General features: G+C 41.4%; 1 protein-coding gene across 1 annotated transcript in view; it reads right to left on the bottom strand.

Moving 5' to 3' along the window:
• Positions 1-12392, bottom strand: part of ARIH2 (ariadne RBR E3 ubiquitin protein ligase 2) — a 29936-nt gene extending 17544 nt beyond the window's left edge. The window contains exons 1-2 of the mRNA XM_009951221.2: positions 12293-12392; positions 9946-10292 (exon numbers count right to left, since the gene is read on the bottom strand). Coding sequence (XP_009949523.1) covers positions 9946-10194 — 249 coding nt within the window. The 5' untranslated portion in view covers positions 10195-10292; positions 12293-12392. The remainder of the gene's footprint in view (positions 1-9945; positions 10293-12292) is intronic.
• Positions 12393-13567: the final 1175 nt, after the last annotated feature.

The following is a 13567-nucleotide window of genomic DNA, read 5'->3' as shown; positions in this document are numbered from 1 at the left end:
GCTGAACTTTTCAGTTAGGAGACATCAACGCCCCCTCCGTACGCACCCACTGCAGCCTCGCAGCTTAGGAAATAAGCCTCGGTTGCTTTTCAGGCACACTGTCCAATACAGCGTTTCCCGGACAGCCAGAAGTTTCACAGAATGAAAGATCTCAAGCTGATAAAACATTTCAGAAAGAGTTACGATTCAGTCCCCTGTCAGTCACCGGATGCCACAAGAATCTCAGGTTATGCAGGAGCAATAATGCTTTGTCTCAGACACAAAACAAATTAAAAAAGATGCCTTTAATAAATCATCACCTTTGTTTAAACACTTTCTTATTCTCGATTCGGAATACTAAGACCCAAAAAGATAGCGCGATAGCCCACTGGGTGTCCTGCTGGCAGTAGGTCATTTCAGCAAAATACTTCTACAGACCACAGTGCAGAAGGGAACGTATATTCTAGATATTGCACTTCCAGTTCAGTTTTTGTCTGCAACTGAGGAATTGTGTCAATGCTTCTACGTAGCCTGACTTCTCCAGAACTCTTCTAGCTGTGATTAGATTTATTAAAGTTTAGAAGATGAAAGCTGAAAGCAGTAGACAAGCTAAAAAATTTATTTCTTTCCCTCATTCTCATTTCCCCATTTTCTCACCATCAGCTTAAAACTTTAAGGTCAAAGATCAGCTCAGTCCAAATTTGAACCCGGAAAATGTCCCGACTGAAGACCAGGCTTCTCTCTTCACGATGGGGCGATAAAGCTGAAGAGAGAGGATCTCAGCCAATCTGCAATTTCCCATTTCACCTTAAAACAGGAATTTGGTCACCTCAGAAGGCTCCTCCAAACATCCATCAGCTTAACTCTGACTTACCAGTGACAGAAGGCTGCTGATTGCCAGCAAATGTTTACCAAAAGACTACCAAACCCTAATGTTTATCGCTGCGCTGGAAAAGGAGTGCAGAGTCTACGCACAAAGGAAGGGTGTCAGGAGGAAGCTGCTCTGCATAAGGAAAAGAGTCTACAGGAGTTGTAAAAAAATCTACATAGTGCCAGACAAAATTAGATTCTGAAAGTAGAACAAAGAAGTAATGCTATCGCGTTAAACACACATCTATTCATCTTCTGGAAGACAGCATGGTAGTTTTTTTTCTTATTATGTCTACCTCCATTTATGTCCTGGGTACTTTACTCTCAAAGATAAGCAAAATTCTCACACTTCTGAAGTGTGAGAGAGTCTGGCACTCTTTAGGACAAGACAATATCAAAAGAATTTGCAAAGAAACTCTGCAGGTACCTTGCTGGGTTTAGAGAGCTCCAAGACAACGATGTCTCAACTTGCTTCCCTAGATAAGCTAAGTTATTTGAAGAGCTGAAGTTTCATCTCTCTACAGCAGAAAATGTTTTCAACCATGCCACTTTGACAGTTGCTAATTCAGACAGAAATGTTTCCTAAAATCTAAAACACCACCATCTTTTGTAGAGCTTATATTCTACAGAAATTGCTCATGCATATTTATGTTGCATGCATTTCTCATGAGTTCATTTCACTTTTCTCCAAGGGATGGCCTAATTTTTGGAGGTGTGTTTCAGCCCTCACTTTTGCAGAGATACGGTATCAGGAATTTAAAACAAGAATCACCACATGATTCTCAAAGAGATTCAATTCAGAATGAGTTGGAGATATTACGATCCAGTTGGAGCTGATACCCCATGGCTTTGCACCAAGCTGACAATTCCTGTTAGATCAGTGTTACACTGAAATGTCTGGCCAAGATGAATACAAATCTGCCATAAAGAAATGCAGCTTCCATTTCTTGTCTTTCTCCTAATAAAAGGTTTTTAAACAAGTAGGTTTAAGGAAATGGGATTAATCCTGAGAAGCATTTCTTTCAATTCACAATAGTTGTTGTTCTACAAGGAAAAGACAAAACTTGGGAAGACATCAGTTTGTGTGTTGCACCAAAACTTCTAAAAACACACTCTTAAATTCTTTACAACAGTAAAACCACACAGAGCAAGAGCCTCTAAAATTGTGGCTGTTGGTGAGTGACTATGGGGAAAACAGAGACTGAGTTGAGTTGGCAGTAGAGAAGAGCAACACCTTAGAAAGAAACCATAATTTGTATTGAATAATTTTGCTGAAGAAAATATCTTCAGACATGCTTTACTTAAGGATAATGAGGTAAAGAAAGTGATGCACAAATGGAAAAAATACTATTTTACACTCATTTCTCTTGTGGAAAGTAGATCTAACTCCCTCCTTGTCCCACTGGAAAAACTATCTCAACGACCTTGTTTTTACTAGAGGATTTCTCAGAAAACTGCAGAAACCTTAGGAATTAAGAAGAAATAAAAAGGCAACTAAACACCTTTTTTTGGACCATATTTTCCTCTTTTGCTTTAATCTACCTCTCTTTTAAGCAAACTTCCAATATGCATTCCTGGTAGAAAACTCATGAGGTTGTAGGGGCTTGGGATGTGATTAACATCACCTCCCATAGACACTCCAAGTGTTCCGAGTGTTGTAGCAAAGTCCTCCGTATCTTACAGGTTTCTGAGCATTAGAAGGCTGTTTTCAAAACTGAACTCAAATTAAGTTCACTTATCAGGAAAAAAAGACAAAGTTACCACAAAATCAGATATCCTGCTTTTTCTATGTTCAGTCAAACTTAAAAAAAGTGAGAAAAAGCCCTCCATCTTTAGTTTCGCTCACAGTATTGCTTACAATTTGCCTGACATTTCAGCCCCGCTCCTGATTACAGACTGCAGGCTGCACCAGGGACAGAAATGCGATTTCAAGTTTGTAACTGCAGCCTTGATACCATGGAAAGGTCTTGACAAACAGCACTACATGAGCTCTGCTCCATTACAGGGTTTTAATCTGCACCCCATCACTTGCTCTCTGGCATAGAGAGACCTGGTGTCAGTCTGCAAGATTAGAAGCATATTTAGGAGGCAGAGTGCATTTGGGAATGACAAATACTGCCGGCAGTATGCACATGGACTGTGAAGCCATCAGTGCAGAACCTAGTTGGCCACATACTGAAGAAAGGGGATCTCGGGTTAAATTCTAACTCCTGCTCCACACTTACACATCACTTTAATCCATCCGCTCTCCTACACAGGACAGCAACAATTTCAGCTGCAGCTGCCAACAAACAGGATCAGTAGGACTCAGCTAGGAAATCTCAACATACGTATTTCTCAAGCTGTTAGGCTATTCTTCCCGAGGAGGTTCAGAAATTAGAAAAAAAAAAAAAAAAAAAAGGAAAAAAGACTTAAGCAAGATGGTATGCCAGAAGGCATTATTACAAAATAGCTATGAGATTTCTCCTTTGAAAGATTTAGAGTGAAAGAAATGCAGCAAGAAAGCTGTAAGACAGCACACAGATGCAAGATTGACATGAGACTCCCCAGCTGTGCTCGCTGCAGCTATTCTTTCCGATGCACCGCAGTATCTGACAGCATCAGCACTCAGTGCACACTGCACTGTGCTCCCCGCGTGCTGCCAGAACCCCCAGCAACACATCCCGCTGCTGCACTCAGACCAGCCCCTGCCTAGGTGCTTTCCCAGCAAAACCCCGGAGAAGAGGACAATTCGTTCTGGTTGACAGAAAGGAGGACACAGTGGACACGCAGGGAGGAAGTGAAGGGCAGGTAATAACCTGAATCCACACAATCGCGACCAGCGGCTCAGAACACAGGGCAGCCAGCACGAACTGGAAAGCACTGGGGCGTGCATGCAGCCACAGCAGCACGCAGCGCTTGGGGAACTTCGCAGTGAGTAATCCCTGTTCAGTCCTAAATAACATGGTCCTTTACTTGACAATCCCAGCTTCTAAGGGCATTTTTCTTTTGTTATAAAAAGATGAAGAGGAGGAACATTTGCTTTGTAAAACAGTGTTGATAGCACACAGCAGAGCTCACTTCTGCTGTGCCATCCTTAATAAGCACGGCACACAAATCAGGCAACACGCTTCAGTTGCTTCATGCCACTCCAGTGATCATGTTGTCCAGCTCTAAGCTTGCAACATGAAACAGTTTCTGAAAGACTGTTTCGGCATTTTTAATGACTTGTGCCTTGCCTCTACCTCCCACCAAGATCATACTCATCAACAGCTGTGAACAGATTTTTTTTTTTCCCCTGGCTCCCTGCAGAGTCATACTGGCTGTAAGATACACTTAGGCATGAATCATGAAGAAATGTGTGGGCTATAATCACCCTCCACATTTGTGGCTCATTTTTCCAATCAGGTTGAGAATTCTGGCAGTCCTGGGCACTAAGCAACAAAACCGATTTCTCTCCTCAAACGACTTCATGAGGTTGTCATAAGGTTGCAAGGCCTGGGCTCCCCAGCCAGCTCTCCTATCCTGCTGACCAGAAGCCTATGAAAACTTACTACACTTTAAAAAAAAACAAAACCCAAAAACCTTTAGGAGCCAAAACACAACACACACTGAAGGCAGTTACAGACATATTCACGTCCTCTTGATGTTTAACACGCTACCAAAGTACAAACCTCGTGAATCTGGTAGGAAGCAACACAGCTTTCGTACAGCAGAGCTTCCAGGATCTTTCTGTTGGGGGACAAAAAGCAGGTAAAGGACAAAAGTGTGTCCCAAAGTGTGTGCTCCTAAGGGTTACAACTTCAGGCTGGATGTCCCACATAACATTGGCTTGATATTAAAACACAGAACACGGTACAGATAGAAACCTGCATCTCCTGACTAATCTAGGGTTTACATGTACTTTGAAATAGCACGTTATCATTGCCAAACAGCACCCATAGGGGTTCTGTGGAGAAGTCAATTTCCCTATCAGGGTCTACCATTTACAATAAATTTAAATATTTACTAACTGTTTACTAATATATTTACTAATATTACTAATATTTACCAAGGTTGGTTCTTATGGACATTAACTTTGAACGCAAATTTTTCAAACCCTGTTCTTATGCACGTGCATTTTAATATAGGGGCTTTCATGCTTCTTGTGTACTTGAGGTATTTCGGTACAGCTGGTCTTTTATGACTGCCATTTTATGTCGCATAGAAGTTTCATGAAGTCATGATGGCATCAAAAAGGGTGACTCTGCAGCACGGCAGGTTTGTTCAGATAAGCACCCTATACCACACACTCGGGCGCGGTTTGCACAGCGGTACAGGGAGGCACACGTGCCAGGGTCTCGACATCTGGCTCTTCACAGACTTGTTGCGATTGCATTGACCAGGCATGCTGCAAGCGCCAACTCCTTCGGGTAGAGCAGCTCATACGGGCTGCCAATCTCCATGCACATGACTCTGGATCTGCTAAAGATGGTATTTGAAAAGGACCGCTGCCAGCATTCACCAAGCAGCTCTACAAACTAACTTTTCTGTGTCAGCGCAATTTGAGTGTGTGGAACAGTTTCAGAGGGCTGTGTTTTTATGGGCAGATACTAATCTGGTTGCATTAAAAGACAGGACATCAATAAGGTGAACAAGAGGATATGAAAAACTGGTTTATCTCTGAAAGATCAGTAGTGATAACATGGATTAATAGATTCAGAACTATGTCATGACATCAAATACTTTTTGCATCCACCAACTTTTATTCTTCAAGGGACAGGGCTAAAATAAAACCCCACATCATAAGCTGTTATTTCAAGGAGCAAGGGAAGTAAGCTTTTTGCTGTCTGGTAAATATTAGCAATTACTCACATTAGTGAACTGAAAACTAGAAGTTGTTCAGTTTCACAATTCCTTTGGTTTTAGTGGACTACATGAGTATCAATTGCCTGCAAAACAACACAACTATCTTTCCTTGTAACCTTGTATTATGCAGAAATATCTCAGCTTCCTCATGACTGACAATCAGCTTCTAAAAAGACCCCAAGTCAAGGTAACATTTTTTTCATAAACTGTAATTGCAGCTGTTTTATCTGGTGTTCTAGATCACCACTTTAAAAAAAAAAAAACAAACAAAACAATACGGTAAAAACTAGAAAGATCCATCTTATCACTGAAACAGAGAAACTACTGCCAGTTACTTGGAACATCACAGATACTCCAGACTTGTACGGAGACCCTCAGCAGAGCCAGGAAGTGTCATTCACAAACAAAAACAATATGACATCAGCACACACTTAATTGCTTGCTGGTGACAGGGTCAACTTTGTTTGTACAACTGTTGAGTGTCATACTGTTTGTATGCATGTACTGACACTGCCACTCCGGGACCCACAATCACTCAACGACAACTGACAGAGTTATCTAGAAAACAAACTTACTATACAAATTCGATTGATTATTTTTAAAAGACACGGGATTTTTTTACTTATATCTACTTTTTAACAAGAACTGTTGTAAACTCCTTTGCTGGTAAGCAGGCAATACATGCCATTCTGCTTTCAAGAGTATTGTCCTTAACAAGCGCTGACTGTTGGACAGGTGACCTTTTGAGGAATTAAAAGTGATCTGCTTCAATTCACAGGCCTTTCGGTCAGAGAATCAAGAGTTTTTGACATTAGTTTGAGATTTTCGTCTGGCATTTTTCAACAGAGATAGCCTGTTCTAATTTCAGTCGGGGTCTTAACGGAACCCTCCACAAACAGCACTAACCAAGGAGCAAACATTTCCTCTTCTTTTTCTTGGAAAGCAAGGATCTACTCACAGTTCTTACTAAAACCAAAATGAGGAGAAACTTTCACAGTAGCACTTATAAAGTCCCTCTAGCTTCTGTATGGTTCTGGGATAACCACTATTGTAATCACAGGCCTACCACACAGCACAGCTGGCTGTATCTAGTATTATCTTGTTTGTACTGATTTTTCTATTCAGAATTCCCCACCTGATAAAGAGCAAGTCAGAGGAATTCAAGGTAAAAGTTTCCTATAACAGTAAGAGATACAAGGGCATACATCTACCTACATGCTGGGTTTCACACTTTTTACCAGACTTGAGGTTTTAACTGATTTTTGTGTCTAATTGGGGTAGATAAAAAACCCAAGTGTTCTTTGAAGAGACCGTCTCTTTTGATGTGGCATTCAAACTTTTAAACATACACAAGGTGCTCACCCCTGACCTGAAGCTAGCCAGCCAATGCAAGGTTTGTTCAGTTGTCTGTTTAGCTTCAGTTGGAGTGAGAACAAGGCTAGCTATAACCCACAGGGAATGAAAAAAGGTAGCCAAGAGGGTTTCCAAGGAAGATCTCCCTTTCCCTCAATGGTTTTAAGAAAATAGGAATTCAACAATCAGCCTGAAACAGCTGAACAGAACAGTTCAAAAAACAAATGTTGAGGGTTAATAAGCAGAGCAAACGACATACTATTTATTTAGATTGTTACTAGCCAGTAACAGTACAGATTACAAGAATGAAGACATAAAGCTCTGAATACCTGCTTCTGGTCTTAGAAATGTATAGGCAATATGTCACAGAGAAAAAACACGCTCGATACCCGCCCCCCAAGTTAACCTTCAGAAAGTGAATCACCTAATGACAATATACAGTGGCAGAACAATCAAACATGGCTTTGAGCCCATTTATTGTATTCAATTTGCTTTAGGGAATTGTATTAGTCTATTCATTTCTCGTGAAGGCAAATTGCTCAGATACCATGTCATGCATTGCTTTGCCTTCAACTTTGTACCTCCCAAAGACAGTCTTTAATTTACCTTCATCTTGCCCTGTCAGGAGCAACCTTCTGCCTTAAATACGAGCTAATGCTGAAAGGCACTATGTAACCACTAGCTATCACAAGGTAAAGGAGATGAAAGCAACAAAATGAACTAGAGTGCTCCAAAAGAACAATCATCACTACCCAAAAAACCAAGACATTATGAAAGCTAGTCTTCAAAAGAAGAAAAAAAAACGTTTTCAGAGCTCGAGCAAATTAGAGGAAAGAAGTTAATACAGTTCTTAGAAAAGTCTGCCTGTTTACTCATATCCATTAAGTCAAAGGAAAATAATGATAACAAATAGTTCAACATGTTCTATTCAATTTCCTTCTTCTCTATGCTTGCTAATTCAATGCAAATTCTTTCCATACCACTTTGTCATTTTGTTAGTTTTTGGAGACGAGTTTCCTTGGGGGAAGAGAGGGGAAAGAAGAAACAGGGTTGCTGAAGTACTCTAAGAAAGGATGCCAGGAAACAAAAAGCACATGCTGCAGATACACAACATACTTCCAAGAAAAGTGTAATTCTTGCACCACTGCTGCTAGTGAACAGAGAGTTAATGTGGCACTTCAAGAACTAAAGACTTAGTGTGTTGCTTACAAGATCAGTTTTCCACCCAAATTTATTTTTATCTTCTCATGCACAAACCAGAATGCATAGCACTTAATTTTTAAACAAATATGCTGTCATATTCTTGATATAAAAGGAATCTTAAAATGTTGTCTCCTGGGGTCATATTTGGGGTGAGATTCAAGCTAGCAGGTTGGTTTTATCTGGTTAACTATAATATTTGCTCAATGAGACCTTCAGAATTCTTGGAAAATTTATTTTAACTTTGGAAGCCTGACTTTAAAGACTAAATAAAGTATTGCTTTTGTTAATTTAATTCAAGAGAACAATATGGCAGGGGTCACCTTTTTGAAGGGTGCTGCATTTGAAGGCAAACAGTAAGGGGCAGAAAAGACGATCTAAATCTTTACTTAACCACTAAGAACCAAGAGCAACTGGCAGCTGGATCAAAAGTGCTGACCAACTATTCTCATTTGTTCTTTTCTTTTGCATGCCTTTTCTGACAATCTGTAGGGAACAGCAGGCATTCAGAGCTCCAACTGCACTTTTTGAAGAAATCACAGACATGAGTTTGACAGTGAAAAAGTAAAACCTCAGAAAATGAAGTGCTGAATACCAGGAACAAGTACAACAGACAACAAAATCAGCTAGAGATGCAGCAAAAAGTATGGGTGCGCTTCAGAGCCTATTGTTTATAGGCTTCATAGTCCGCAGGCTTCATGGTTGTACTGTTTCTATAGGACACTGATGTGCAAATAAGGATCATGAGATCCCTCTCAGTTTTTTAAATTAGGTTTGATTCAGACCAAATGAATAGGAATCAAAACCTATCCAACATGGTTTTGTCACAGGCTGCGCTCACCTGTCCTGCTTTCAGGGGTTGTCCCAGAGAAGAACAAGCACTAGGAGACCTATTACAAAGTAGATGCGTTGGTAATTTCAACCCTTCAAATACGTAACTTGAAGTAAGTGTCAACATCCAGGGCTTAGAAAACTCTGCTTTCCTCTAACCTGCACTGGGACCAACGCACACTGGCAAAGCAGAGAGGAAACCTCCTCTTATCACTAGTCTGCACTACAGCAATCAGCTGCACAAAGAGAAAGAAAACTCCACAAAAATCTTATTGAGCATAATACCATGGAGCTGACTCAGAGTGTGACTCTTCTGTGATGAATTAGTCACCACAAGAGCTGGCAAGTTCATTGTACTTTAATTGCTGTCACTGCAACAGTAGGGTTAATACCTGGCATGACAGCTGATCTATCTTTGAAAAATCTATGATTATTCTCTCAGAACCAACAAAGAAATGTGTTTTTGTTAGAATTACAGAGTTTTAGCATGTCTTCCTATCTGTCAGCTATCTTCTCAAACACAGGTGTACCAATCTGCACCATTTATGATTTGGTTTGTTTCTTTTCTATATATCCTCTTTGCATTGTGCTAATTGCAAAGAGTTATAACTCAGGAATTTCAGTCATGAAGCCCAGCTCTGTAAAAAAACAAATAAATTGTAAGAATCGACATAGAGTAAGGAAGATTTTTCAGACCCCAAAACCAGTACGCAGCGATTGTAAACCTTTGAGTCAGCCCTGAAGCAGGGACCTTCAATAATGTTCCTCCAACCCCCCATAACAGTAACATTGCCACAACTTTTATTTCAAACTGTATGCTCAGCATTTGCCTTGACAATCACAGACTCACTTTACACCTAGGTTAATGCAGAAACCTTTCCTCACCTTTAACGTGGCAGCCAAGCTGGCCATGTGTTCATTCAGAGTGCTCTCCGACTCCTTGTAAGTCAGGCAGGTGAATTGATATTCCTCTGGATCAAAGGCATCTGCTCCCTGCTGCTCCACGTCGTTAGCTACCCCATCATAATAATCCTCAATATCCCCAGGATCCTCATCCTCTTCCTCCTCCTCGCAATTAGGGTCATAATCCTCTTCATTGCTGTCAGAGCCCTGGCTGTTCATGTCCACGGACATCTTAATGCCCTGTCAAACTGCAGACCAGGAAAGCAATTGCAGCTTCTTTTTCTCCTCCAAACTTTATCGTTCTTTTGATTTCATCTGAGCTCTGTCTCCTAAGGGGGGAAAAACAATTTTTTCTGTTGCCTACGAAATGGTAAGAGAGGCCACGTCAGTGTCATACAGGTGATCAAACAGCCAGGAATGGACCGACCCAATGGCCCAGCTAAAGACAACTCTGCTGTGCAGGTCCCTGGTTTGGATCCACTGTGACTCTTGTACCCGCAAAGCCAAGGCTGCTCTTACAGGTGAGGCCCAAAACCTCAGAGACTGGCTTATTACATTGCATCCAAGCCCCCAGGGCAGGCCCCGAGGCTTTTGACAATTGGAAAAAGGCTACAGACCTTTTTGGAGATACAACTAAATTTATGACGTTTTTTGCCAACAGCCTGAAGTGCTGCAGGAAAGTATCATATCTATTTCACGAACAGGAAAAAACACAACCCCTTTACTATGACCACAGTAGCCAGAAAGGCAACCTGTGATATCCTGTACAAGTCCACACCGCTTCAGAACCGCAGCCATTAAGTGGGACTTCAGAAAGTAAGACAAGCAAAGAGATCTCTCACATACACCCAATTCAACAGTCTTCAGTACCATCTCAAAAGAAATGGTGAAACCAGTTAATCCCTTTAAGTATGTCCTACTGGATGTGATGTGGCATGGGCCTTACATCTGAGGGGGGAAAAGAAATTAATTCTCTCATTTTCTTACCTTCTCAATATACATTATTACCTTCTGAATGTAGAAATTTATGCTGTTGACAGCTGCTATTCAAGAAGAATCAGAATGGCCAACTTCTTTTTTTTTAAGATTCTCACCGGTATTGGAAAATTCACATACTTGACTTATCTGAACTACAAACCTTCTGCTTGTATAACCGCATGAATTTGAGTTCAAGAGGTTCAGCAGTAGAACACATATCAACCTTGAATTATGGTGTTCTCATATTTAGTCACAAATTTCCATTTAGCCAAATAATTTTAGTTTCAAGGCAGAATACATTAAATACAAAAGACTTAAGACAATGCTGCGACCAAATTTTACATATAAAAGTATATACATAAAATCAAAGCTATATTCTTCACAAGCAGCATGTATTGAGTTTCTTATACATGCTTGCATTTTGCATGACTGTGTTGTTGGCTCTGTTACTCAAATATATTCCCACGGCATCACAATTCATAGCTGCTGGGGAAACCATAATCAAGCTTCGAGAATCTTGACTTTAGAGCACAAAAAATCTCAACCGTAAATTTTAATTATTTTTCCTCAACTTGTTTGTTTTCTGTTTCCAGCAACCTGGCCAGGCAGCACAGAATAACCAGGAAGAGATGTGATGTACAATTAATTTGCGGGGCTGCAGTGATTTCAGCAGATACAAGCCTTTGGCCAGAGAGGATGAAGGCTAGCAGCTAATTACATTTTCCCCTGAATTCTGGTCTCCATTCCTTTCATTTGCTTCTCGATTCCTTAGCTATCCACAACACAAGTAGCATACAAATATTTCACAGCACTGCTTCCCATAGAACTTCAGAGGTGCAGAGGCACTGTCTCTCCATATAGGAAAGAGACAGACGTGAAATCTGATTTGAGAGACACAAGGCAAACCTCTATTGTCCCTCCCTCTACCCCGCTTAGAGTTAATGATTCCATTCTGGGCTTAATCTGACCTTAATAAGGTCAGTATCGACACTGACCTCTTGTATAAAAGAAGCAATGGGTCTTGACCTGTTAAAACTTCTGTTTTAGGAGCAACTTATCTGAGAATCGACACCCACTGTGAGCATTCCTACAGAGATATCAACAGCCCAGTGTGCAACAGCTTCGTGCAGCCAGCCTCAGAGCATCACAAAGCCCGAGCCAGTTTCACCAGCCAGGAAACTTCTCAAACTCACTCAGATCATCACGCATTCTAGAGACAGAGGAAAAAAAAACCCAAAACACTGGGTCCATTTGCTATCTCAACACACAGCCAGTCCGGTCCAAGTAGTAAGATGTTTTTAGATCTCTAAGTAGGACAATAGGCCTACCCGGTACCTCAGCGGTTACCTACCAGGCACTGGGGAGGAGGCTCAGACCACTCGTGGCTCTGTGCCACTAACACACTTATTTGAACAAACAGAGGAACTGTTTGCACGGGCAAATGGGATACATCAAGCAGAAAACAGCCTGCAGACTGGACGACTTTTGTGACTCCTGTCACAACATTCTCGGGAAGAGCTCACTTCCAGCATAGCTGAACATCAGACGGACATGTGGGAAGGGAGAGGAAGACTAAGGCACAAGCTCTGTGGAGAAAGCAAAGCAGGGTACTAGGACAATGAGGAACAGAACTCACCTCACCTAATGCTCGGTCTAATGCCCTCATTTGTGAACAAATCACAAGCTCTCTCAATACAAACTATGACAAGACAGAGCTAATACTTGATAGTGCTAGTTTTTAAGACAATAAAGACTTTAAGCTCAAAAAAAAAAGAGGGTCAAAAAAGCAAAAAATATTTAGATTAAATAATTACCATAATCCCTAAAATCAGATTATGAAGTTTAAAACGCTATTTAGATTGCTTTCCTACCCAAGGGAGGATGACGTCCTTCTTTACCACCTTTCTCCAAGGTACTCCCTTATCTTCACTAACACTGGTACAAGTCAATCCCCTCTCTTCCTCCAGCTTCCTTGCAGGAGCCCGTAAACACACCCACCCCCACGCTCCGCCGCCCATCGGTGCCAACGGAGGTGCCCTCTTGCTGCCTCCTGCTTTGCAGCACCATTCTTCTTAACAAGGTCTTTTGAAATAAAATGCCTTCCAATATGCCACCATCAGTCTCTCCCTGTCTCACCACCATCAGACACAGCAAATCATGTGATCCCACCTCCCATCTTGTCCCTCTACACTGTTCTTTTCTGATTTCTTGCCCTCCGTGTCTACCTCTGGGGGCTTTATCTAATAAGCCTTTTGGACAATCCTCCTGTTCTTCTTCTGTTGGTACTTAACAGCCATTTTTCTTCTCTCACGTCTTTACTGATAATTCTGAAATGGAGGACGTCCAACTCAAGTCTGCCTCCTGAACTACTTATCCCTGTAAACTTCAAACGGACCGACACTCTTCTCTGCAACCACCTACAGCCCCAACTCCACACTTGCTATCAATGTTAATCGCACCTTTGCCCATGTCACTCAAACCTGTAATCCGTGGATCATCCTCAATTGCTTCTTCACACACGCAGCACGCGTACCTTGCCATTTCCTTCTCCGCCCAGTTTTTCTATAGGATTTTTTTCATCCCAAGAGCGAGAAACTAGAACAACACCCCCCCATCCTTTTCACCA

This window comes from Leptosomus discolor, chromosome 9 (assembly GCF_034619465.1).
Source record: "Leptosomus discolor isolate bLepDis1 chromosome 9, bLepDis1.hap2, whole genome shotgun sequence".
NCBI classification, from domain to species: Eukaryota; Metazoa; Chordata; class Aves; order Leptosomiformes; family Leptosomidae; genus Leptosomus; species Leptosomus discolor.
The sequence above is the reverse complement of the archived record's forward strand: the minus strand, read 5'-3'. Positions and strand labels throughout refer to the sequence as shown.